Below are 26,106 nucleotides of genomic sequence, written 5' to 3'. Positions count from 1 at the left end.
TCGTGCCATATTGACTGAAATCATTTCATATTTTACGGCTATCTGGCTTTGAAGTGGCGCTGAATAATTGCACGGTATGATTTTTAGCACACAGATGAAGCGACTTGCAAAAGCACAAAGGAAACTGATCATTTCACGCTTCAAACTCGACAATTTCACACTGACAGCTGAAAAAAGTGCAAAAAGCCCAACATTTCGCCAGAAAAGTGATGACAAAACTATTAAAAAATATAAAATTACTATTGAAATAGAGCGCGGCTTGTATAAATTGTAGAGGCATGACACAGCTCTTTGTTTGGAATAACGACAGTGATAAGATGAACAAAAACAAGGACGCCAGTGTTTATTTATTGTTCCTTGTTTACCTTTACTTCCTATTCACATCATGAGACTGTTAAACGGTTGTTTTTACAGAGAGATCTGCACACACGTGGGATAACAGGTAGAGTGCTATGGTTGGGCGGGTTTGATTGTTGTTTAATCACACGTCTTTTAATCCCCGTGTCAATTCGAGTGTCACACGCTTATTGATTACTTGCGCCTTAACTAAACACCTTAGCTAAAAACATACCCAACTGTATCACAACGACAACAATCACAAGAAAACACCGTTTATCTAATTCATAACGTATATTTTCTCTCTCTCTACCTGTGTTTGAGTTGTTTTGTGTGTATTAGTCGTGTAATTTACGAGTGAGTGCGTTTTGTGCTGTTTGGTTTGGCTTTGGATGGCGATTTATGAGTTGAAGACAGAGCGAGTAGGCAGAGCTTCTAATCATAACTGCCAGTCTGATCATTATAAAAGCATCTTTTCACACAGCCACAGCCTCTGCCTCTATCCCCCTTTGACAGCTCACTTGTTTGTCAACAACACACTCACCAATCCATTATTCAACACCAACAACAATCAAACAATAACAACAGCCAATAATAATAGAGCTTCTACTAGCTATTATGTTCGACCATCATTAAATGTCTGCACCAATTCTTACCAAACAAGCTGAATTCTCGACTACGTAGCCTGAAAATCCACAACAAAATTGGTCTTTTTGGTGTGCAATCAACAAAAAGGCCGATGAAGTCTATATTGTCCATGTTACTCCTTTTTAGTTGATAGATCTATGATTATATGATAGATTATATGAGTCATACATTTCCAACAGAGATATTGAATTCGAGCATTCGGAATGCGAACCAAATGATATTGGTACCAATTTCAAAATATGAGTGATCATTGTCATTCGAGGATCTCATCAAAGTATTCAGTACTGATAAGTTAGCGAAGGCAACTTCAAATTAGCAATACAAAAAAAACAACGAAAGACAATTACAAAGGGAAATTCTTGCATTCATTCCAAACACCTTGTCAATGCGTATAGAAACATTGGGGCTGTGACCAGAGACTTGCATAGCATAACCTACACTTTACTGTGCCATATCAAAAGTTTAATCATCAATTTATTTCCTTGCAAACGGTTTGCGGTTCTGCACCTAAAATTAGCAAACATTGATTTCTTAATCTGGATGACTGTCACTGCTTTTTAGCGCTCACAAATGTTTATTTTCAAGATCTTCGGCAATTTTGGGACTTTTTGTCAAAAACTGGTTTAATTTTTTAAATTTCAAATTGCTTTTAGTAGAAAGACTAACTAAGGATTTCTTCTTGTTTGCGAAAACTAACTTGTCTGCGAAAACTTGCCTCATGCTTAAACGTAAAAATACCATAACACTTGATGGAGACTAACGACACTTAAAATGTTGTTGCGCTCTTATGCAAAAGTTACTGAATTTAAAAACCTTTGCAAGAACATTTTTCACCAATATAATCGGACATTTGCAAAATAGTATGATAGTAGAACAGTGTTTAGTTTTGGTGCAGATGTATCTACTGTAAAAATGGACCAATACTGGATTCAAATCATCATCTCTTACTTGCAAGCCTAATGTGTAACCCACTTACACCAACTGGTCTGAAGCTCTTGAACTTGGGCATCTCTTATAACCTGTTTTCACGTTCTTTCTTGTTCCTCAATGCTTCATTTCTCTAGCCAAGTATACTTTGAACAAGTAGAGCTTCTTTTCAAGCTAAATCGAGCTCATCTTATGCAAAATTTACACCAGGTTGTTCTCCCAAGCTTCTAACATTGTCCAAAAAATTGAGCCGGTATCACCATCAGTTCAAAAATTGGAACCGATTGCGGATTACGCTTCGTACACACAGAAAAAAATCAATAATTATGCGACATCAGCTAAAGACATTGCTACAGAAATTAAATCGTGCTTTTGCTCATACTATCTTTTCGAGACCGCTGATCTACGAAGCTGTTACGGCTACTTTCTGGCAATCTGCCAGCTTTGTTTGAAATTATAGTGTCACAAGCATTTATAAGGCGAAACAGAAAAAGAATCTGACAGACATCTTGCTTTTGTTTTCAACGAGGGAAGCTATACGCTACTTTTTCGATGTGTTAAAAAACAAATTTGGAAAAATTACTTTTTTAAACTTCAAAATACGATCAGCTACCAAGTTTTTTCTTACTCGACATATCTACATAGTATAAAGTTTCCAATTTTGGTGTTCCATTCTATTTTGGTGTTCCACCAACTTTTCGTTTTGTGGTTAAAGAAGTTGGGAAATTTCTTGTTATCAAACAACTTAGATAGAAGAGATGTCTGAGACCGCAAGCTTTACATTATGATATTAATATCTTGGTATCTTATCGTTTCTTACATTTATGCTTGAAATAGAAGCGTTTTTTGAAGTTAGTCAAATTTAACACTTTTCACTTTTTAACATATTACGAAGAGGACCTCAAAAACACACTCTGCTCTTATGAAGTTCATATTTGCGTGTAAGCTAAGTGAAGACACATGATCAATAAAAACGACAATGTTCAGAATTGAAAGGCATAATCAAGCATTACGAGCCTGCATAACTTAGTAATTAAAGCTAGTCACTATCATCAAAAGATTGCATTGATTATTTAATTGAACAACGTCAAAATCTATACTAGAACATAAGCTGTTATCAGTGAGAAAGCACCATATGATTATATTTTTACAATATGAGACGTATATCTATCTGCATTTTTGATAAATTTTTCAGTTGTTTTCATAACTTTGCATTTTGAAGTATATAAAAGGAGCGTTGAGTTAACACATCATAAAGCGGTTAGATTAGCTAGCTTTGATGAAGTAATACGTGGTTAGTAACTTCATAAGTGTCAAAAAGCCTTTTCATTCTCACAGTACATTCAAGCTCATTTATTAACTCCTCTTGTCTAATAAACTGATCAAAGTTACTAGTTATTAATACTCCGCTCAGGTGTACTGTCGCATTTTCACTTCACACCACCAAATATCACATTTTTGTTTAAATTAAAATTTTGCGCATCAAGGAGCAACCCTAAGCTCAAAAATGTCTCCCGACTTAGAGCACTAACAAGTGCGGAAACAGGTTTCCTTGATAAAAATTTATCATGTTCAAGTTGCTCTTCACATTTTGGAAGCCTGGACCGATTTCCAATTTTAGAAACTCACTTGAGTTGAAACTTGACTAATTGATTTCCTTTTTGTCCAAAAACTTACAAATGTGACAATTTTCCCACATCTTTTCTAATAATAACAACAGTTAGCTCACTTTTTCCATTGTTCAAGATGATAAGAAAACTGTTAGTTTTTGTTCACATTGTAGTGAAATTTTTCCAATGTCTGCTTGGAGTGTAATCTGAAGTGGACCAAATAAGGACTTGATCTAATTGAAATCTCCTTCTCTGATGGAAAAATGGAACAACGAACAATAAATGACGCGCATTTTGTGGGGCTGTTGAGTTCTGTAACTCGATTGTTTTTTAGTTGTACTGCTCTGCCGCTATGATGTTTGTTTCGTATGCGTGTATATGTGTGATTTGCATTAGAGGTAAGCGGATTTGGGGCTTTTAGTCTTAAGTAGCTCTTAGCATAACTTGACTGATTGAATAAGGCAACTAAGTTAAGGGTGCTTTTCTTTCCATTCCTCCTCACTCCTCTCAGTCGGGACACGCAGCAGAGGCACTTCTAATGGCAATTGTATTCCTACACACTTCACGGGCAAATAACATAACACTTGAGCACAAAGGAGGAATCAAAGCAAAACAAACAATGCACAGGCAAACAAATTAAATGAAAGCGCTATAATCTCTTATTTAACCTGCTCCCCTGTTTATTTCCACACAAAAATCAATTACTCTCACTTCGAGTCCATATTTTTTAATACTGACAACCTTTGAGATCATTTTTTATCTAGCATTGAACATACAAATACAATTAAGAAAATACAAATTTCACTTTTGCATATTTTTTACGAAAAATTTGATCTCGTGACTAAATGCAGCCATGATTTTGAGAGCCATTCAGATTAAAATAATTGATCCAATCATTGTCAGTGCTGCGTGTATTATAATAATGCTCTTAAAATATCTCGACAATAATGACGACTGTGTTTGAAAAGTGAAGGGTTAATCAACAGTCGAGACAGAAGTCGAATAGTCTCCAATGATCTGCTTCCATACGTCAGACAAAACGATATAACAATTTTTTGATTATTGCATGAACTCTCCTCTCCATGAGCGTTTATTCCATGAGATTCGCCATCTGCGGAACAAAAGTTACTTGAATGCAAATTCTTAGTAAAAAAAATGAACACAGAAACCATTGGTTGATTAATTAATTGAAGAGCTTCGCGAGTAGAACAGCTGTTGATAAATCACAAAATATGATTTAGTTATCAAAAACACCATGATTTTTATAACCAACTAATTTGTCAATAAACGGTTTTACTATTGAAAAATATGGTTGCGATTAAAATGAGTATAAAAAGACAAAGATATCAAGTTGAGATCTACAACGCACCCCTTCTCAGACAGAAAATAATGTTATGGCGCGTTTGTTTATCCATAGATAAATAAAATCCACTCTCCATACTGTGATGTGATCCATGCTAAATACTCGGTATTTTTGAGAAACTAATTTCGACCTCTTTTAGCTCCCCAATGTCCACAAGTGTGGACCACAAAGAAAGGGGTTGGTAAACTATGCAGGCCAAGGCCTATTCAATGGTGCTCTTGTGATTCTCCATCTTTGAACCTCATTTTAAACTCCACGTCCAACGGCCCCATATTACGTATTTGCCCTATTACCAAGTTTCTGGTCCTATAGATAATGTTCTGATCACCTGGTTCACTTGAAGTACCTTGGAAACATTGTAAGAAGCTCACTAAAAATTGACCAATTGCAATTGATGATATTGGTCAGAACTTAAACTACAGGTTTTGAATAAAATTCTTAGCACCACTGTAAAACGTTTATTTATCCATCAAAAATTTGGAGACCTTAATTTTTATTTTTTGCAGGCTTTTGTCTGTTATCTGTGCTATCTTAAATCTACACCTGAAACTCAGAAGCTTTCTAGAAAAATTTTCAAATTGAGATTTTAAACTCAACAATTCTATTTAACGAAATACTAGGGCTTTCTCCAGCCATTGTTTTTTATTCTTCTTTCAAAATGACAGTTATGTTTATCTGATCAATTTAACTGCTTCAACTTTTCGGCACTTGGTGGTCGTTTTTTTTCCAATTTCAGCGTTAAGTTTTATAATCAGACAGCAGAGTTAAAAATGAAGTCGTTTTAATGTTGTCTTTTGTTAATATTTCGTCACTCCACTGAACTTCAGTGCAAGCTATGTTTGGGTTTATTTTTTCCAATTCATCACATTAACTATAAACAAGGTTATGTAAAATTGAACTTTTGTTTCAATCAATGGAAAGGTCACATTGGTCACATTGATGTTAGTCAAATGCAATTTAAATTTTGTATTTTTAACCTTTAGGTTCTAAGAGAATTTCTAATGCAATTTCTTGTGAAAGGTAAAAGAGTGTTTGATCATCAGAAGGTAAGTTGAATTATTCAGTAAAGTGGAGACTTTTTGTTGAAAAGAGTTACAATTGGAATTCAAATACAGTCCTTAAACTACGCAGTTAATTAAAAGTAGTTTTGAACAAAAATGCATAAAAGGTTCTATTAATTTCTGCAGATTTTTGGGATCAAATTCCTCAGCCGCCTTTTTGCAGCGAACACCATTACGCTTTACAGAAACCTGCACTTCTTTGCGCGCTGATTGACTGATTTTTTGTCACATAAATTGTACAAGACTGGAAATTTATTGTTCTTACCCCTCTGGATAAAACCTTTTTGAGAAGAAAATACCCCATTTGTGAAGTTCTTAGATTACATAACTCGTGGTACTAAAACATCGGACAAAGAGTAAAAATTCTTTTCCAAATAGATTCTACGAATGAAGTGGTGACTGAAATTGTAAAAATGGACTCGTCCATTAATTATCGAGCAAGGAAATGAGAAGACTAAGTTCGCTTTATACTAAAATCAAGGCTTCTTTCTAAGAAAAATTTTTCACGGGAAAAAAATTACGAAGCCCTCGATAAAAGCACAAATGTTACTAGTTTAAGTATATAGGCTCTATTAAAATTATTTGGGGCTTCTTGTTTAATGCATTATCCCGTCTTTGCATTCTCCCCAGCTGTTTCAGAAATAGTTGTTTCAGCTTTTTGCTTTGGTAATTTTTTTTCAAATCTATGATCATCAATAATTACAGAAAGTAACTGTTGTTGCAACAAAATTCAGCAGATTACCGTTGGCAAAAGATATAAAGATCTATTGACCTGCAATCCTCTTTGACAAAAAAGTGAAATGAATTTTAGGAAAATGCAAGATTATTGGCTAAGGATGCATTGTTTTTGCTGCTCACCTAGTATTGGCTTCAATTGTCAGAACAGATGTAATTTACCTAAAAAAATGAAAACTTGTAAGCATGTATAAACAGAAAAAAAAGGAGAGAAGAGAAAGTTTTGCTGACTTTTGGCAGGAGAACTGAAGCTTCAAAAATTTTTGGCCAATAATTTAGTATTTAAAAACTTTCCTTTTTTTAAAAACTTTCCACTGATACTTTTTGTTGCTCTGAGCTACATAGGGTTTAATTCCCCTGGTCTCTGTTTTATTCTTAGCGTAAACTCTTCTGACACTATAGATATGGGGGCCAAAAAATGAGTAAAAAACAACTCTAAAAAACACATTGTGTCAATATCTCTGAGCTTCGGGAACGAAGTGGGTTGGGTCTTTCTAATCCGGAGCGAAGAAAGAGTAGCATAAGCAAGGAACTTTTTGTATAACCTGTATGGAACCATACATAGTTCTTGGATATGGATGCCAAGAAAGGACAACCTGGGAACCTAACTGAGAGACAATCACGTCTTTGATCTTGAACTGAAAGTTACCCCTGAGATACTAAATGTTACTTACACTGCTGATATACAATGGGACTGGGATCTGCCGAGTTAAAGTTAATAAATTTACAGTTAGATAGAGTAAATTTGGCTTACCTTGTTGTGCTGTGATTGTTTGGCCAATGCTTGTCTCTACCATTAAGCACAGAGTGACTACAAATACACTGAAGGCGTAATTGAAAACGTAATTGCATAAATTCTGCAAATACCTAGATTTTCGAGGAAACTTAGGCATCACGCTTGAATGACTGCGTTCAAGAAGAGTTTTTCTGAGAGCCCTGTTTAAAAATGGACGGTTACCTCAATATTATGAATTTTTTCCACAATGTAATTTATACTGTAGCTATAGAATTTTAAAATTGTTAGTAACTTGTTGTTGAATAACTAATCGACAAAATCGGCAATAATGAGAATGGAAATCAATAACGGTTTCAAATTAGCGAATGGTTAACTATAACAGGAAAAAACCTACAAACTGTTTGTGAGTGAAATTAAAAAATTGAGTTATGCTGATTGGGGATCCACTTTTTTTCTTAAATTGTAACAGAGAATAACTTAACTTGTCCCTCTTAATAGGGAACAATACACGTATCAATTAAAACAGAATGTGTTGAACTTTCCTAGATAGTAGATAGTGTTAACTCATACAAGACAATGCCACCAACTAAGATTTGATTTAGTGATAAAAAGATTTAAAAACAATTTGCAAATATGACAAATAAATTTGCAGAAAGTGTTCTGAATTGAGTTGTAAATGTTCAAATCTTCAGTTGGAGTATTTATTCATTTTAGCACACAACAAGCTATAGTACTGTCAAACTAATGCGTAAAAGAGTTGTAATATTAGCCAATCAGATTGCTCCAATTCCTTTTCAAACACCTTTCCGCATATCACTTAATCTGATCTTAATCAAGTGTATGCAGTCTGTGATTAAAAGTAAACCAAGGTAAATAAACTTGAGTGTACTTAGTTTTTCATGCAACTTCGAAACCGTTTTTTAACCAATCAAGTAAAAAATTCTGAGACAAAAAGTAAAAAAAAATCGAACAGTTTCTGTTGCATATGAATATATAGGTCGTGAATAAAAAAAAATTGAAACATTTATACATAAGAACTCGCATTTTCTCTTTCGAAAGTATGGATTTATTTTTCATCGTCGAAATTTTCATGGCAGACACCCAAGTCTATTGTCTGTGCCATAAAGTTGCAACGCTATCGAACGTTTCAAAGGTCAAAGTTCAAGTTTTAAACATTCACATATCTGCATTAATACTGTTCATTTGGAGCTCTGAAGTTATTCGAACGTTCACTTGCGTTGCAACATTATGGGACTAACTATCACATTCTGTCCCATAAAGTTGAAATAATCGAACGTTCGAAAAACGCCATGGCCTGTCCCATAAAACTGAGATATGGATAAGATGTTTCATGATGTCCCATAAATCTGAGAAATCCTATCATATAGGCATATCTTCTGCTGTATTTTAAGAAAATCAGCATTTTTCTGCTATTTTTGCTTTATATTGCACTCCAAAGGTTAAACGAACATACGTTTAAGATTTTGTCTGTTATTTGTCTTCTATCCGGGTTAAAATACCCAAAAGATATTTTGATGTTTTGATAACCAATTGCAGGCTCTACATTATGTTTTTTCATATTGCGAGAAAATGATTGAGTTGTAACTGATCCAGTCACCTGTCAACAAACTCGTGTTGAGTTGTACGGGCTTTCTTAAATTTCAAACCACAGTATGAAGAAACTTAACTATTTGATTGAAATTTAGCTAATATCAAAATTATTTGGCCGCAATCGCAGTAATTTAGTAGCCTACTGATATTGATTTCTTACAAAGTTTCATCTTTGATCATTTAGCATGTATCCCTGATGTTCTTAAACCAATTTCGATTTTTCAAAATCTTTTTAAATACTACCTATTGTTTGTACGGCCACCTGTTGCCGTTGCTTGCAATCACCCTCATCTCACTAATTAAAAATAGATTCACAACTCTATCAGTTTCTTAATTTAATTGAGGGTCTACATCTCCTCAAAATGAGCCTTTTTATTGCAGGTTGCTTACAGTTGATGGGTAAAGACGACAAAGCGGAAGAAATTATCGAGAGTTGAACAAACGTATAGGACACTAAAAAACTAAAGCTTTATAAGTGTTTTGCGCCCGCTGCCCTTTCTCTTTTTTACATATAATTGCAACGTTTTTGCCATTGCCAAAAAAGTGCAGTAAAATTTTCTGCAGAAAACTTTTGGTAAGAAAAATTTCTTTAGTGAACCATTGCATCTACTGAAAGATATTAACTTTATTGTTTTAAATTCTTTGAACTTTTATTTATCAACATTTTATTTTTGTTGATCCTCTGACCGAACTCTGAATAATTTTTGAAAATTGATTGTCCTCGTTCCTACCCGGTGCTCAAGTAAAAGATAGCAGTTTTTATATTGGCATTCCTAACTGGATAGTTTGCAATCACGGCCCCCAATTATTGTTGCATTGTTTGCTCTTTTCTATTTCTGCACTTCTTTTATGTCTCAACAGTTATCAGCATATCGCCACGACAATTTTTGATTAATTTTCTTCTTCTCAAATTTACAACAAAAATCGTGAGATTTAGATGGCAGCCCCCTTTCTTGTGTTGAGCTTTCTTGACCGTTTTAGTGCAGTTCAGACCAACGCATGCAGCATTATCGCAAAAGTCTGCATCTAAAACTTCACAAGAAAAAGTATCTTTGAGAATTGATTATGTTGAACAAAAATGACGCCAAAACATTCTGCATTGGCAAAGAAGTTTGGCCAAATTTTTCCCATCTTTGAACTTTTGCGGATTTTTCCCTTTCTAATGTTTTACAAAAACAGAATCATATAACAAACATAAGGCCAGTATAATATCTGTGCACTATTTTGAATGCACTAAAAATAGAAAAACCGAAGAACAGTTGAAAAAGAAAACAGTCATCAAGGGATAGGGGCTAAGTTTTTAAAGATTTACACAGAAATTGTTGTTTTGAGGAAATTCTCACATCAAAGCCGAAACTGTAAAGCCAACCGAAAATTGCTTAGCTGAAAATATCGAAATATCGTTTATCCAATAAACAACGATTATTTTGAAAAAAATTGATGGTAACGACTGCTTTGTAGTCAATGACAAAAAAAGTTTTATCTCTCCCAGTTCGCTATTAGCAGTCTAAAAGCTGTCGGGATACTAAGTTGTGAAAATCAAGTTTGTAATTTTGTATTCACTATGCTGTCGATTACCGTTGCATTAAGTAATTCCAAACAACTAATCGCTCCGCCTAGCTTTATGATAAAATTGCTCCGTAGAACTACTCAATTACTTCCAACCAATTAACCAAACAATTTTCTGTGATTTGGTCAATAACTAAGACAAAAAATCAAATTGGGGCAAATCAAAACGGGCAAGTTGAACCCCTAATAATTGCTCGCTGTTGTTTTTTGGAGACGAAGTTTTGGGGGACATATTACTTTCAGAATAGAACACAATTCACAGACGAGAATTCGTCTTTTGGCATAAGCGGACTTGATTTATCGGTCGTTATAATTATTTCCTTAAAAATGAATAGTTCGTCAGGCGAAGGAAAAGGATTCTTTGTCATCCTAATATTTAGATGTCAGAGGTGCTTTGATTTACTATCCCTTAGAATACTCAAATTTTCAATAACAAATCGATCGTAAAATAAATTACAAGTTTCATTTTAGCTAGACACAGTATTTACTGCTAAAATAACATTGCGACAATTCGCAATTGATATCAAATTAACATTCAAAAAACTAACTTTCTTGCTCTTCTCGCTTTGAGGTTTCAGTTTCTTCCATAATCTGCGGTTTGTGTTGTACATGTCTGCTCTCTACCGTTGATTGGGTTAACCTAACTAGGTCGACATACCACCAAAACGTCTTTTTTCCATACAAAACTGACGTCAAGAGTTTTTGGTTATCCTTTCATATAACGCATAGAGTATTCCAATTACACGTTGAGATATTTTGTGTAGAAATGACGTAATAATCTAAGTTAAGATAAAGCGTACTCCGTGTTATGATATTTAGAAACAATTGATATCAACGTATAATGACTAAACGATGCGCTGCATTTGTCTCCAATTTTGCTCCAATAATAAAGTAAACGATTTATGAAATTATTTAATGCTCAGCTGTCACATCGTAGGCCCTGTTTTATATCGCAAAAACAACTTTCCGGTTTGATATTGACCGAAACCGGTTCACTACTGTTTTCTCGTAAAATCCGTCGTTTTTTGAATTTTAGTTGATCAAATCACACCGTCAGACCCATCGCCGGTCTCCGTTACTCCATCCAATTTACAATATCTTCACTTGTTGCTATTTTCGATCAGCCAACTAGATTGCCTTCTTCAGGACCTTCATTTGCCAATTTTGTTGATTATTCAAGCTTGGCAGATATTCTTTCCGAAATCTGTTCCAAAAAATCTGCATGACCTTTAACTTTTCGAAAGAATTTCTGCTATTCAACAAACATTCCCACGGGTGGTTGATAGGGTTACCAACATTCTGGCCAACCAAGAAATGATTGAGAGTCAATGCTTCTAAGTGATTATCATCTGAACTCGTTGGAATCAACGGTCTGGCATTCAATGTTTGATCCACACTACAGATCGAAGGCCAAAGAACGTCCTCGGTTTTTGATCTGTTCCCCAACACCACATACTTTGGCTTCTTGCAATTTTTGATCGACCGATCTGATACTCCTCCAAAATGAGGTGCTGCCGTTGGGTTGAACTTTATATGATTCCTTGCTGAATTTGATGTTCTTTGGTCCTTCTTTGTTCCATGCCACAACGTACTTGCCAATGTCTTGTTCAGCTCGATCAAAATTTGTCCTCTTGTCCCCCATTATTGTACTTGTTTTGCCTATCCGTGCAATAAGTCGCGCAATTGCAACGAGACAACTATCTGTACTTAACTTGGGTACCCCTTCTTTGAGCAACGCTCTCACAGATAGAAATGTGAACAGTCAAAACAATCGTTTTTCGTTCCTTTGCCAAACTTCACAGTGAAAGGGTCAAATTTGCCAAATCTTGCATCTGTAAAGGCTGTTAAATCATCTAACCGCTCTTTGAGTAGATCTGCCATCGCTGGTGTTATCCTTTGTGCTCTGTCCTTTCTGCAGGTAACACACTTTGTTTTGATTGATCGTAAGGCGTTTTGTATGCCTATGATCCAACTTTTCTGCTGAACAATTATGACCTTTGCATGCTCTGTCCCTTCTTGTAGAATGTTCATCTGGTCGTTTTGCAAGAACAATTCAACCGCTTTTCAGCAAAATCGGATGCTTTACGTCGAAGTCAAATTGACTCTTGCCTATTCTGCCGTTGCCGCGAATGAGTCCTTCTCCATAAAGAAAAGTGAGAAATGTAGATTTTCGCTGCTTTTGCGAACTTGATTTCCGAATTTGAGGACCTTAATCGCTTCTGCAAGCTGTTTTCTTTCTGTAGTAATTTAAAGATGATTGCATTTGCTCTTTCTATTTTCCTAATACTTAATACTCTTGGTGCTAGCACTTGTCTACTCAAAGCCCGTTGCACATATGCCGTTGTATTTAATTGCCTGTTAAAAATGTTGAATCGTTCCAACTGAATAACAGCGTGCTTTTCTTCAGTCTGCGTTAGGATTACTGATGAGGTTAAGTTATCTTTATCTGAGGCCAAGGCTATTTTCAATTGCTTTCGCTATTCACTCTGTGGTTTTTGTGATGGTTTCAAGCAAACATCAAGAAACTTAGAATTTTTTTTTAATTTCAAAGAACGAAAGGAGAACTTAACTGAAGAAATTTGTCAATAAATAATGAGCATAGAACTAAACTCAATTCTAATTCAGTTTTGTCGCTATCATTATCTTATTGGCCTATCAATCATATGTCAGAAGTAAATTCTCTCACCAACAGAAACGTGACTCTAATATACACCTACCTCCAACTAACGAACTCGATTGTTTCTAGGCCATATATGATTCTCGTGAAATGTTGATGAAAGCAGAAAATCAGCTCGGGATTCGGAACTCAAATCTATTCGCATGTCAATCATGTAAAATATTTTCGGCTTATCTAAATTTTCTCTGTATATTTTGGCGTTGATAAGTATTATAAATACGAGCTAATTTTTGTATTTTGATTTTTTTGACACGTGTTATCGCCGACTACAATGGTGTCCAGAACAGCTACAGACAGACAAATTTTGGATCTGCAGAATACAGAATTAGCTAATATGTGGATTATGTCTTTTGTGGCGAAATGTCGCGCAGAGAATAAGGATGACAATGTCAAAACCGATGTTACTATACAGGAACTACAGGTAACCAATCTTTTTTAGTATGTGTGGGAAAGATGCAATTATTAAACTTAGGAGACGAATTTGTCCTAGGAGTTTGATAGACACTCCGTATAAGGACATCAGATTGTTGATTCAAAATTAAACTTCTCCTAAAGAGAGAGTAGTAACGGCAGAAAGTGGCTAACATATTGTCCTTAATACAAGGTGTAAGGGAGTCAGACGACAATCTCCTATTTCTTCTTATAGAGAAAGCATGCAATTGTGACTTCAAAGAACTCAAAAAAGCGGCCAACCTTGAAGAGAAATTGGTGAAAATAAAATTAATCTCAGGTTTGAAGGACCTTGAAGCAAAAATTAGACTAATAGACGGTATTAAAGCAAAACCAGCAATATCGATTACTGAAATGACAGAGGTTGCAGTTCAGAAATCAAGCAATGGCATTTTTGAGTTCCTCGTGAGGTAATAGTCCATTTACTCTGAAAGAAGAAGTTGGATTCAACTTCAAAGGGACCTTTCAAAAACCAAATGAAATATTTACGGCTAAAAAAAGCAACAAGATGTGCATTAGGTGTGGAGGTAAGCCACACTCTAGTTGACCTTGTCCAGCAATAAGTAAAAACTGCAACACAAGTGAAAAAGCGGGACATTTCTTAAAAATTTGTAGAAGCAAGCCCCTTCCAAATTCAGGTAAGTACAACAAACAGAAGAACTTTTGCGAAGAAGAAAATATTTATTCAGGGCAAGAATCACCACAATCGGAGATGGGAATGTTTTATACAAACAAAAAAATTATTAGCCTGTCTGCGACTTGAGTGTATGTATATCTCTTCAGGACAAAGTCACAGAGAAACTGGAACAGATGGTCAGACAGGGCATCCTTGAACCGGTACAGCCAGGACTCCCCAATGCATCTCCCTTGGTTGGGCAGCGGAAGAGGAGTGGAGAATTGAGACTTTGTGTGACTTCAAAGTTCGTATCCTTGGCAAGGTCATGGATGAGGACTACCCAATACCACACACGGAGACGATCTTCCGCAACCTACATGGGGCCTCCTATTTTGGCAAAATTGACCTTACAGATGCCTACTATCAAATTGAACTTGATCAGTAGGCAAAAGATATATGCACACTCAACACATCTCAGGTACTGTTCAAGGTGGGCCAAATAGCTCAGGGATTGAAGAAGTTGTCTTCAATCTTCCAGAATTGCATCGAGTCAACACAAGAAATCGAGGGTTTTGTGATCTTTCAAGACAAAGCGCTGGTCTATGGAACTACCAAAGAGCAGTTCGACAAGAGAATGCTTGTCGTCAAGAGTCGACTACGTGAGAAAAATTTATCTATTAATGAAAGAAAAATCTAACTCAAAACCAGTCGATAGCGTTAATTTTTAAGGATACTCCATTTCAAAGGAGGTAATAGCACCAGATCCAAAACATGTTGAAAAATTAAAAAATGCAAAACCACCAACTAACAACAAACAATTCGTATCGTTTGTTGGGCTAGCTATTTTTTACGGAAGAACGATTCCTAATTTCGCAACAAAAATGCTACCTTTAAATATTATGAGAAATAAAGATCTCTCGTGGGGGAAAATGCAACAAAAGACCTCTGAAGACATAAAAATGAATTATGCGCTAACACACTTGTACAGTTATATAGTATACAAAAAGAAGCAACAGTTTCTAAGGACGTCTCTGTTACTCTCTGTTACTCTGAATATCATTTGGCGGTGTTCTTTCGCAAGATGGACATCCAGTCATATATTAATCAATAAATTTGACTCCAGCGGAGCAAAACTACTCGAACATAGAGCGGAAATCAAAAAAATTGAACCAATTCCTTCTTGGAAGACGATTTACCCTACAGACGGACCACAAACCACTCAAATATTTCTTTGTACCAGACGAGGAAATGCTGAAGTCGATAGCTTTTAGAACCACACGATAGCTTCTAGAATCACAAGACAGCTAGAATCATAAATTGGTGATAGAATCACAAAAGCTCTAATTGACGTCGACTATGACACACCACGAGAGCAGATACCTCACGCAGATGCTTTGAGAAGAATGGATTTTTACAAAGACCAATCCGACAACGATCGAGTGTGCTTCGCAATCAATACCATCTACTTCGCTCAGACTGATTTGCTGAACCAAGCATAAATCAAAACCGAACTTGGAACAAACAGACTCTTACAGGATATAACGAAATAAATAAAAAGCGGCAATTGGAAAAAACGTTCAGAAGCGGAAATAGGAATTGAGCAACTTAATGGTGCACTTACTATACAATAGCAATTCATCTTTCGAGGTGTTTTTCCTTTCAATCAACCCAATTACGGTATTTGGTTTTGCCAAAAGCGCACGAGACACATCCTGGGAAGTATGCAACTGAGGCATCAGTTAGACTGATAGCGTGTTGGCCTGGCATTACCCAAGACGTTCAAAATTTTGTTTGTGAATGTAGGAAATGTCAAATGAACAGGCCTAACCTGGGAAAAACGGCCTCTAATTAGCCAGAAGCTGACGTTTGGGAACGGCTCGACACAGACTGGGGTTATGGCAATGAAAAAGGCAATATTTTAGTGACTGTTGACGCAGGTTCTGAGTGGATAGAAACTTTCCCCGAGGGAAATAGAAAATCAGGAACAGTTAAAATATATCTTAGTCAAAAATTTTGCAAGATTCGGAATACCAAAATTTTTAGTATCTGATAATGGTGCTGCGTTTGTAAATGGCAGCCTTAAACAGTGGTTTGAATTACTGGGAATCAGGAAAATGAGATGGCCCGTCTATCATCCAAGAGCTAATGGATTATCTGAAAGAGCAGCTCAGACAGTGAAGTTGTCACTTCAAGCGTTGTGTTTCAACCTCAATGTATCATTTGGAGCATTACTGCAAAGGGCACTGATGGAATATCGCAACACTTCAAAAACAAGTGGCAAAACTTCAGTTGAACTCTTGCTGGGACGCAGAGTGAGACTACTAGAAATAGCAGATTTTGACTTCTGTGAAACCTTCGTCGAGTTTGACGAAAACTTGGAACTATGTTTATTCATTTCATGTTCCCTCATTATCCGTTCTTTCAACCGTACTTTTTGAATCTCTGCTTCTTCACCAGATTCCGCTTCGTTGCCCTAATGTTGTCTATTGTTAATCTATATGTTTTTGAGAAATCGCTTCATATTAACACTGAACGGAGCAAACAAACCGATTGAGTGGAATGCTGAAGTTACTGATGACAGAATCTTCCATTGAGTTATGGGTGTTTCAACATTCTTTTTATTGTACCTATGCACATTCGACGACCATCACTAGTAACAGTTGATCGCAGTCCAAGCTCTGAAGATAGCTTCATGTTAGAAACGACTTCAACTTGTTTCGTGTTACTGAGAGATTTCAAGTCATCTGAAATTGCTGAGAAAAACTCAGTGATATTTGTATCTTTGAGCAAGTAATTCGATATCTGCTGTCAGGTCGATTGGTTCGTCACAAAATCTAAAAAATGTTCCAATGAACCCATGCAGCAGATGGGGTTCTGCAAGAAGCTTGTTTTTTAGTAATACTGATTTGTATTTCGTTGCAGCATTGCAAACAAGTCTCAGTTCGCGAGGCTTGTTTCGTTTTAACACTGGATGTTGTGGCAAACAGCATTTTTTTTTGCAGACGTGCTTTTCAATATAGATGCGTTTTATATGTTTACGAGTCTCTTCTGTACATCTGTTTTGTATTTACTGTTGATAGAAAATTTTCATGATTGGTTCCCCATACATTATTCGCCCAAATAAATAAAACTGACCCAATGTTGAGGTGTGGTTGTTCGACAGGTTTGGCTCATGTTCACGCCACGGCATCCTCACTTCATACTGCTCGCTTCTAAACTTCATCCTTCTCTCCAGCATCTTTTGTGCCTGCAGTTCATTGACTGACTGACAATTTTCAGTTTGGAAGCATAGGTTTCTATTTCCAATCATTTATTGAACAATCTCAGCCAATTTTACATCTTCTATGAAAACGAAATGAGAAGTATTTTGTCTTCTCTTACACATCATGGGTCCACTGACTACCCGTCAAACTTCTGTTGCAATGGCAAAAGATATACTTCGTGCTCCTATCTTGTAATGCAATGGTCTCTTTAGGTTGCAAGAACCTTGGCCCACAATGATGCCAACTTTCACCAAATTGAAGATTTTGTCTGAATGTCATTCAAGTGATTGAAACTTTGCTCTCTTTTAGAGTCGTTGTTGTTTGAGTTTCCCAACGCGATTGACGGGTGTACAAAAGATTCTTTTAAAATCACTTTCAAATGCGGTCCCTTTGTTTTGATGGATGTTTTTTTATCTTACTGACAGAATCAATTTTCTGTTTTTCCGTGTATGCCAGCTATTCTAAGCATAACATCGGTACCTTTTCTCGTTGGGCTATTTCTCATTAACGCTCTGATCGAGGAAAGATAGCGTTGATACACTATCAAGGAAAACTTATTGTTCACTCTGCTGCTATCGCTTTCTTTCGTAACTTGAATTATCTGACGAGAGCTCGTAACTTCGTTACTCTGGCGGGTTGTTGCTGCGCCTAAGTTGACTAAGTGATTGCCGTCCACCATAAGATTTTCTGGGTGACGCAATTGGTTGTGCTTTGTGGTTCTTGCATTTATAACAAATGCATTGAAATAACAATCTTTGATTGCAAGTCCTTTCCCCATACATCTATAACCTAAATGTTGCTTTCTGACCTTGCATAGTGATCTTTCGCGTCCATTTTCTTGAGTAAAGGACAATTCCCCTTTTTATATGAACGATCGGTTACTGGCCAGTGATCGTTATTTATTGACTGCGCCTCTCTTGTGTTTGAACTCCTTGATTATCATCTTTACGTTCCCCTAACGAGGGCTATGAGACGCATTTGTAAACAAAAGACTTTTTTGATAATCAATTTTCCAGGAGACAGAGGTCTGGTAAATCCTCATTGATCTCATCTACATAGAACATATTTCTCTTTCAGATTAGATGGCAACTTTTCAATCGCAATTTGCATTGTTGCACTAGATCTCAATTCGCCATCATATTTGTAGTGCTTCAGAACACTGACTACATTACCGATCGTTGTTGAATAATTGAATAAGTCTTGAAGCGTGCATACGGATTGCCTGTTGATTTCACAGAGTTTTGAGTGGTGCCTCTACAATTAGGTAAAATCTGCCAAATCTTTGTTCAACAAACCCAAAGCTTCAACATATAGCTCATCGGAGTAGCTGTAATTGCTATAGCTGCTTTCGCCTTTCCACTCCTGCAATGTTTTCAAATAGATCATTTCCTCTGAGCTAGGAAAGGTACGGCTATGAACTGTGCCTACGATCAAATATGCCATTCTAGTGGATTTACGTTGAAAGAACTTAACTTCAAGTTTGGTAAGAAACTGCTACTGCTCATTATATTGTGCTCTAACGGGACCGGTGAACGGTTAAGTTCAAAACGCTCGCCGCTTGTGGATCTGGATATGAATAAGCTTTCTCGATCAAAACAGACTCATCGATTCTTGTCGTGTCCATTTTTCACTTAATCAAAACTATAGTCTCTGATATTTGCAAACCTATCTGTCTTCTTGAGCCAGCTGAAGACTTTTTTTTCTCTATGGGCTTTTCCAATGCAAAACCAATTTATACTTACCGCGGCACCATCATCAGAACCATCAAGTGCTTTATTTTGCTGTTCCAGGTTGAGTACACCTCTTCTTCCAAACAATGCCCTTCCCTCACAAACTCCTTTTGCTTCCAATCACAGATTTTTTGTCCATTGCATCTTGGAGTTATATTTTTTTCGTTGCGATCTTCGTTCTCTTTACCTTTCACTGGAATACGCGTTTGATTCGGTGTCCTGGTTCTCATTTTTGTGGCCGTTGACTGTGTTTTGAGTGTTTCCTCAACAAAAGCTGAAAATTAATCATTTGGCTTAGCAATCTTGCTATCAAGACGTGTCTGATCCTGCTGATACGCCATGCTTGCCTGACATTGGATATTTGACAACAAATTAACTTCGAAGTTGGCAAAAAATCTTGTTGTCGAAATTCGTGTTGTTGGCAGAAATCAAAATTAATGAAGATATTACCGCTCTTGCCAAGCAGTTTCTCTAACTAACATCAAATTGCACTTTTAGACGATATACTGTTTTAACTTTGCTAGACCAGTCCTTATTCGTGATCAGATCGGAGCGTTCTTTTATTTTTAACTCAACCTGCTGTATGAAGTAGTTAATTTGTGTCTCTAGATGCTTTGACTATGTGATCAAGTCGAAGTTTGTTTGCTCTGACGCTCTAGCTTGAAACCTGTGAGACCAGTGGTTTTGTTTTATGCAGAGTTGACGCCTCAAAATTGCTTGACAGTGCAACTCAATTTGCCTCTTTGGTTTTTGCTTTGTTCAAGATAAGACAGTGGCTTGTCCGGGTTGGTGGACCAAATGTTACAGCTGATTTTCTATCAAAGACATGGGTATTTTCATACCACTCTGTTCAGTTCGTTAATGGCATTTTACAGGCAGTCGGCATAATAAATTGCGCAATTTGCTTTTGTTACTTTATGCTCTCTCTACTGCAGATTCCCGTTGCATTAAACGTGAATTCGTTAGTCCAAATAACTAATCACTCAGCTTTGCTGAAAATTAAATTTGCTCGCTGTAACTATTGAATTGATTGCAATCAACTAATCAAACAAGGTTCTGTGTTTTGGTTTATAACTCAAAGAATATATCAAATGGGGTCAATTCAAAACCGGAAATTTGCATCTCATTAGGTTGCTCAATGTATACGTTTATAAACGAAACTAAGAGGGACATTGAATTTCAGAAAAGAACGTAATTCACGAGGGAGAATTCGTTTTTGCCATAAGCCGAGTGAAAAAAACAAATTTATTTTATTATAGGATTTTCGGGATCTAATTTGTTTTTGGCTCAATATGTTTTTACAAGCTCAGTCACTGGGACCGGAGCCATAGAAAAATCATTTGAATTTTTAGATTGGAAAACTCAAATCTGTGGACTGTACGTTTTGTCCACCGCCTATTTTTCTCAACTAATTTATAATGGGCTGTTTTTTTGGTCAAGAAAAAGGAATTTTTGTGACCCTAATTTTAAAATATTTTAGATTCCTTTAATTCCTTGCTCTCAAATTACTCAGTTTTTCAATATCAAATCGATGCTTAAAAAAATTTCAAGTTTCACGTTAGTAAGACATAATTATTTTGTTCAAGTAAAATTGCGACAATCCACAACTTTTGCCAAGTTAACACTCAACAGTTTAATTCTTTCCGCTCCTCCCATTTTGCGGTTTCAGTTTATTCTATAGTCTACTATTTTTGTTGTAATTGTCAAATCTCAACCGTTGATTGGATGAACACAACTGTGTCGCCATAACTCCAAAATTTGACTCTTTCCTGGCAAAACTGACGCCAAGAGCCTATATTATTAATAAATTCTTCCAAATACACCTAAAGACTTTGGTAAAGATTTGACGTAAAAATCTACGTTATGATAAAACGCACTGCATGTAATTGGTTTTAGAAACGAAAGTTCCTTTTAGAACGACATAAGTGGCTCAATTCTGCTTGCATCAGCCCTAAAATTTGTTCCGCTTATAAAACCGTTCCCTTAAAATTTGAAAAAATAGTCACTTTTCGGCCTTCACATTGAGTCAAAACGCTTCTACTGAAAAAATTATGTGAAAAATAAAACAAAACTATTTTATTATAGCATTTTTGGGATCTAACTTGTTTTGGCTCAAACTGTTTTTACAAGCTCAGTTACAAATTATATGTTGTTATATAGCACGTTACTATGTAAAAAATAGCACTTGCGCTTGGGAGCCGTGAAGGACCTTAGCGCACTAAGCTAGGGGCCAAAAAACTAGATCCAAATAATGTTGATACAAAATTTTTTTCTAGTATTTTCAGTATGCCATTCAAATTACGTTTTCTATTTTAATCAGGAAAATTAATTAAGTTTACAGTAAGGTTGAGTTGTCATGAATCTACAATATTCCAAAAAACTAAGGACCACCAAATATGAGGTTTAAGCGTTTTTGAAAAAACATTTCGAGAACCTTCAGCCAGACCAAAGTCATGATTTGTGAATTTTCTGAGGTTGACCCAAATTGACATAAAAGGTATCAAATTGAATTTTTTTGCGCTTGGATTACCACTAAATGCAGAGATTCAAACAAAAAATTTTTGCGCTGATTTTGGATAATTCAGGTCAATTTAGACTGTGTTTAATTCCTTATCATATAATTGGTTTTTTTTTCCCGCTCAATTCATAAAACCCAGAGTTTTTTTATGTTATCTGAGAATTATAAAAGTAAGGTTTTTGACGTTTTTGACACCTCATTTTCTATAATTCATGAAAAGGTGGAAAATTGCTTTTCTGAGAAAAATAAAGACCAAAATAGCGTTCAGCATGCTTTCAGGCAATCTTATCTTTTTACTCACTAATTCCAACAATTCTTTGTAATACTAATTTTTGGATTTTTTTAGAGGCTCTTCCATCAAGTTGAAATTCATTGCATTTAATTTAATAGTACATATATTCAAAATAAGGGGTTACTTTTGTGTCATTTCAGCTCAATTGAGCCTGATTTTTTCCCTTTCTTTTATATTCTTTTTTTTTCATAGCAATTGATACAATAAGCAGCTCTTTTGATGATACTGCGAACAAAAAAAACTATGTTTTAGACTACGCCACTTTTGGAGTTCATCTATTTGATGGAAATTGAAAATTGTTCTGAATTCACGAAACGCTAAGATTGCTACCAAAAAATTAATGACTAACATAGTGTTGACAGATCTCAAATCTTGAACAATTGAAGCAAATTTTTGAATGTTTATGCTGGGTTAGTATTTCAAAGAACCTATTATGAAAATTTTCAGCTCGTCTGGGCATATATTTAACGTTACTGAAAATTAACAATATTTTTTGCAAGCTTGCATTCGTTTCTTCATATCCTCAAATACTTTGGTGTCTGTCCTTCAATTCCTGATTAATTTTGGTTTCTAGTCGGTTTAAAAATTTTCAAGAATCTTGGGGTTATTCGTCAAGAAATGCAACCTTCTGAAATTTTGTTTTGAGGTTTTAGAGAAGAAGTCACGTGACGATAAACATATCTGAGTCGTCTGTGCTTTCCCAAAACTATAAAGCAATATTTGTCAAAAAATCTAACAACAATTTCCAAATTTTGGCTAAGTTCATATTTGTTTAGCCTCTTTTCTGGAAACTTAACGAACTGCTGACTTTAAAGCACGATGTTGATGAATCAAACGAATAACGGACAATGATTGATTGTCGTTTTTAGATGCTGGCAATAATTGGCGGATTAGGTGCTAGCGGGGAATTAGCGAAAACATTTAAAGGTGGCGAACGAGGAATGCTGACTAAGTTCAACTGTCGAGGCATGCTCAACCTACGAGGGAATTGATGGTCTAACTGTAAACCATCGCAGTGCGTTGTTGCTTGAGAAAGTTGTCGGGTTGTGTTTGGGGCGTTTAGTTGAGTTGGCATACCAAAATTTGTTGGTGGTGACGGAGGCGTATATTGAGGCTGTTGCTGCTCTTCCATGATGTCGTTTGCAACATGTGCATTATTGGTTACTTGGTTCTTGCGGCTCATGGACAAGGAGGTTGATGTTGGTCTCAACTAGACCATGTGTTTTGAGATTAGAGTGTGAGTTTAGAAGTTGAGTTGAAGAAGGACGTGGGACAATTGCTTGGTTGGATCTGGCGATGGAACCAAAAAAGTGCAAACTTGGTTCATTTGCAACATCTGCCTTGTTCCCGGCCGGTGACGAATTGACCCAATCTTGATCAAGTTTCCTGCTCTTGACTGAACTTCTTTCCGTAAAGAGTTTGCTCGATTTGCCTGTACCAGACCAGTCTGATGAAGTTTTTGTAATCAATTCAATTTCTTCAAGGGATGCAGCAGCTATCTGCTTGCGATGTTCTTCCTCAAGCTGTTGTATTTCCAATTTTTGTTTTTGCGTTTATGTTTCAATTTCAAGACGCTGTCTAGCAATGCGCAACTCTGCCTCATGCTCTTTCTTAAGTTCTTCCCTTTAAGTCTTGATATTTCTAAGTCTCGTTGACGCTGACTTGATCTTTTTGAGGAAGTCATGGGTGAACCTGATCTTGAGTGGTGAGGGGTATGCTGCTCTGCTGTCTCTTTGTCTTGGACTGAATTCATGTACCCTCGAGCAGCAGCAATGATTTCGTCAGTTTTCTTAGTTGCAATCTCTAACAGTTTTTCAAGGTTCATACAGGCAGCATCTGGATCTTCGGTTTTTTGTGCCAGATCAAAGAGCTCTTCATTCTTATCAACTACTCTTGTGAAACCATCTTTGCACTTCAAAAGTAGACGTTCGATATTAACTTTCCTGTCTTGCTTATCCACAGCATTGTTAACTTCACCATATATTTGAGCTTTGAATTTGACAAAAAACTCGAATTAACAAAACGGAAGACGGGAAATTTTTATTCAGCAATTACGACTCGAATAAGATTCCAGAAAAGACTTTTGATGCAATCAATACCTTGCTTATATAACGTGCGACACATAAGCGCTTCCGCTATTAACGTTAACAAAGTATTTCAAAGTAACACTGGCGGCAAAAAGGCTAGACATGACCTGTTAGCCTTTTGCTGGCCAATCTCGACCGATTCGGCTCATGTTTGACGTAATTTGTCCTTGCTTTGGCCTGAAAGTTAAACCATTCCGAGCGTTTTATTACACTAATATTTTTATATCTATGTGATTATAGTCTAAATCGGGCTAGTTCGGCACAAAACCGCTCTCTAACAGTCCGTTGCTCAAGGTACATGCGGTAAAATATTGCTTTTGCTTTGCCAATTTGGTCGTAGTCGGAGGCTCTTCGGGGAGCCAGCGACCCTTCGATCCAGAGTGCAGTGCGTTATCGTCTGCGCTATGCCGTCTTGATAGCTTGCTATTCTATTCAATCATATACACGCTTAAAAACATACGCTGCTTAGTTTATATACACGCTTAATTTGCATTCGCAACATCCTCTGGCCCCGAAAGTGTTGATTCTAAAACAGGCATTATCTTTACACCGGGTTGGATGTACTTACCAAAATTTGTCCTTATCACAGTCGAGCGGGCAATGCAGTCGCTGCCATAACGGAGGTTTTCGATGCGGCCCATGGGGAAGTGTCCAAGAGGAGTAAATCCGTCCACTACCCATTCAAGATCCCCAGATTTAAGCTCTGTTTTTGCTGGAGTGGACCATTTGCTGCGACGATTCAGGTTGGGCACATATTTAGCTAACCACGTTTTCCAAATTGAGTCAGCGTAGCATTGAGATCCCACGAATCTCTTGCGGTGGTCGAAGCTCGCTTCTGCTAAAAGCGAAGGCACAGTGCTTGACCTGTTTTCAAGAAAGAAGTGATTAGGTGTTATGGCATCAAGTAACGTAGGGTCAGAGCTTACAGGGTTAAGCGGCCTGTTCATTTGACTCTCAATTAAATTTGGAGTCAAACAATGTAAACACAAGGATAGTTCATTCTCAGTAACAATGAAGTTGGTACCATTGTCCGACCAGAAGACGCGGGGTTTCGAGCAATGAACCGTTCAATTCCCATAACTAAAGAACTCATGTCCATCGTTGGCACAATTCAATGTGTAAGGTGCACGTTGTCAGTCGCGTAAAAAGGAAACCCCAACGCTTTTCTCTTGAGCGCTTCACTGACACAAAAATGGGCCAAAATAATCCATTCGGCCGGTAAGTCGACCATCAGTGGCTGAACAGAGTTTTTGCTACGCTTACGGCATAATACACAGTTAAATTTGATAGATCTTAATGCGGAACGCAATTTCAGGACTGCGTAGCTTCGTTGTATGCCAGCTCGCAAAAAGTCAATGCCCTCGTGGTGGTTAACCAAATGCTCGTTGTTGAGAAAGAGCCCTACAGCAGGGTGACGGCTATCAAGTATGACAGGGTGTTTGATGTCATAGTCGGCTTCAACTAATCGTTTAATGCGACCACTAAATCTTATCAGAGCGTTGGGACCAATGAAAGGGGTATACTCCGAAATGGGGCTTTTTCAGGTAAGGTGCTTTTCTTCCAGCATTTGTTTTTCTCAAACGGGAATAATTCAGATTTAACAAGGAACTGAACTTTTCCTTCAGCAACTTGGAGATCATCAGGCCTACAAATTGAAGAATCTGATGACCGGGAGTGGGCATGCTTTGGGAGGATGCGGAGGAGGTAGGCGATTATCCTAATTATTTTGAAGTAGGAGCTAAATATGGTGTAATCGAACAGTTTTACATCGAAGGAATTGTTGCTCGGAAAACTGCTTTCTTGTTTTTCAGCCGAATTACCTAAGGGAGAGGTTAACCGTTTAATGTTGTGTAATATCTTGTGATTTGGCTGGAAAG

The 26,106-nt window shown here is 36.6% G+C and overlaps 2 protein-coding genes across 2 annotated transcripts in view; one reads left to right on the top strand and one right to left on the bottom strand.

Moving 5' to 3' along the window:
• The window catches only part of LOC142345874 (ephrin type-A receptor 3-like), a 48,307-nt gene extending 39,787 nt beyond the window's left edge, over positions 1–8,520 (bottom strand). Inside the window, 1 exon segment of the mRNA XM_075398303.1 lies at positions 7,435–8,520. Within this exon segment, the coding sequence (XP_075254418.1) occupies positions 7,435–7,477 (43 nt within the window). The 5' untranslated portion in view covers positions 7,478–8,520.
• The window catches only part of LOC142345872 (endophilin-B1-like), a 276,037-nt gene that overhangs the window by 57,458 nt on the left and 192,473 nt on the right, over positions 1–26,106 (top strand). The gene's annotated exons all lie outside the window — the stretch shown is intronic.

Source organism: Convolutriloba macropyga, chromosome 9 (genome assembly GCF_964194025.1).
Source record: "Convolutriloba macropyga chromosome 9, txConMacr16.3, whole genome shotgun sequence".
Lineage (NCBI taxonomy): Eukaryota > Metazoa > Xenacoelomorpha > Acoela > Convolutidae > Convolutriloba > Convolutriloba macropyga.
The sequence above is the reverse complement of the archived record's forward strand: the minus strand, read 5'-3'. Positions and strand labels throughout refer to the sequence as shown.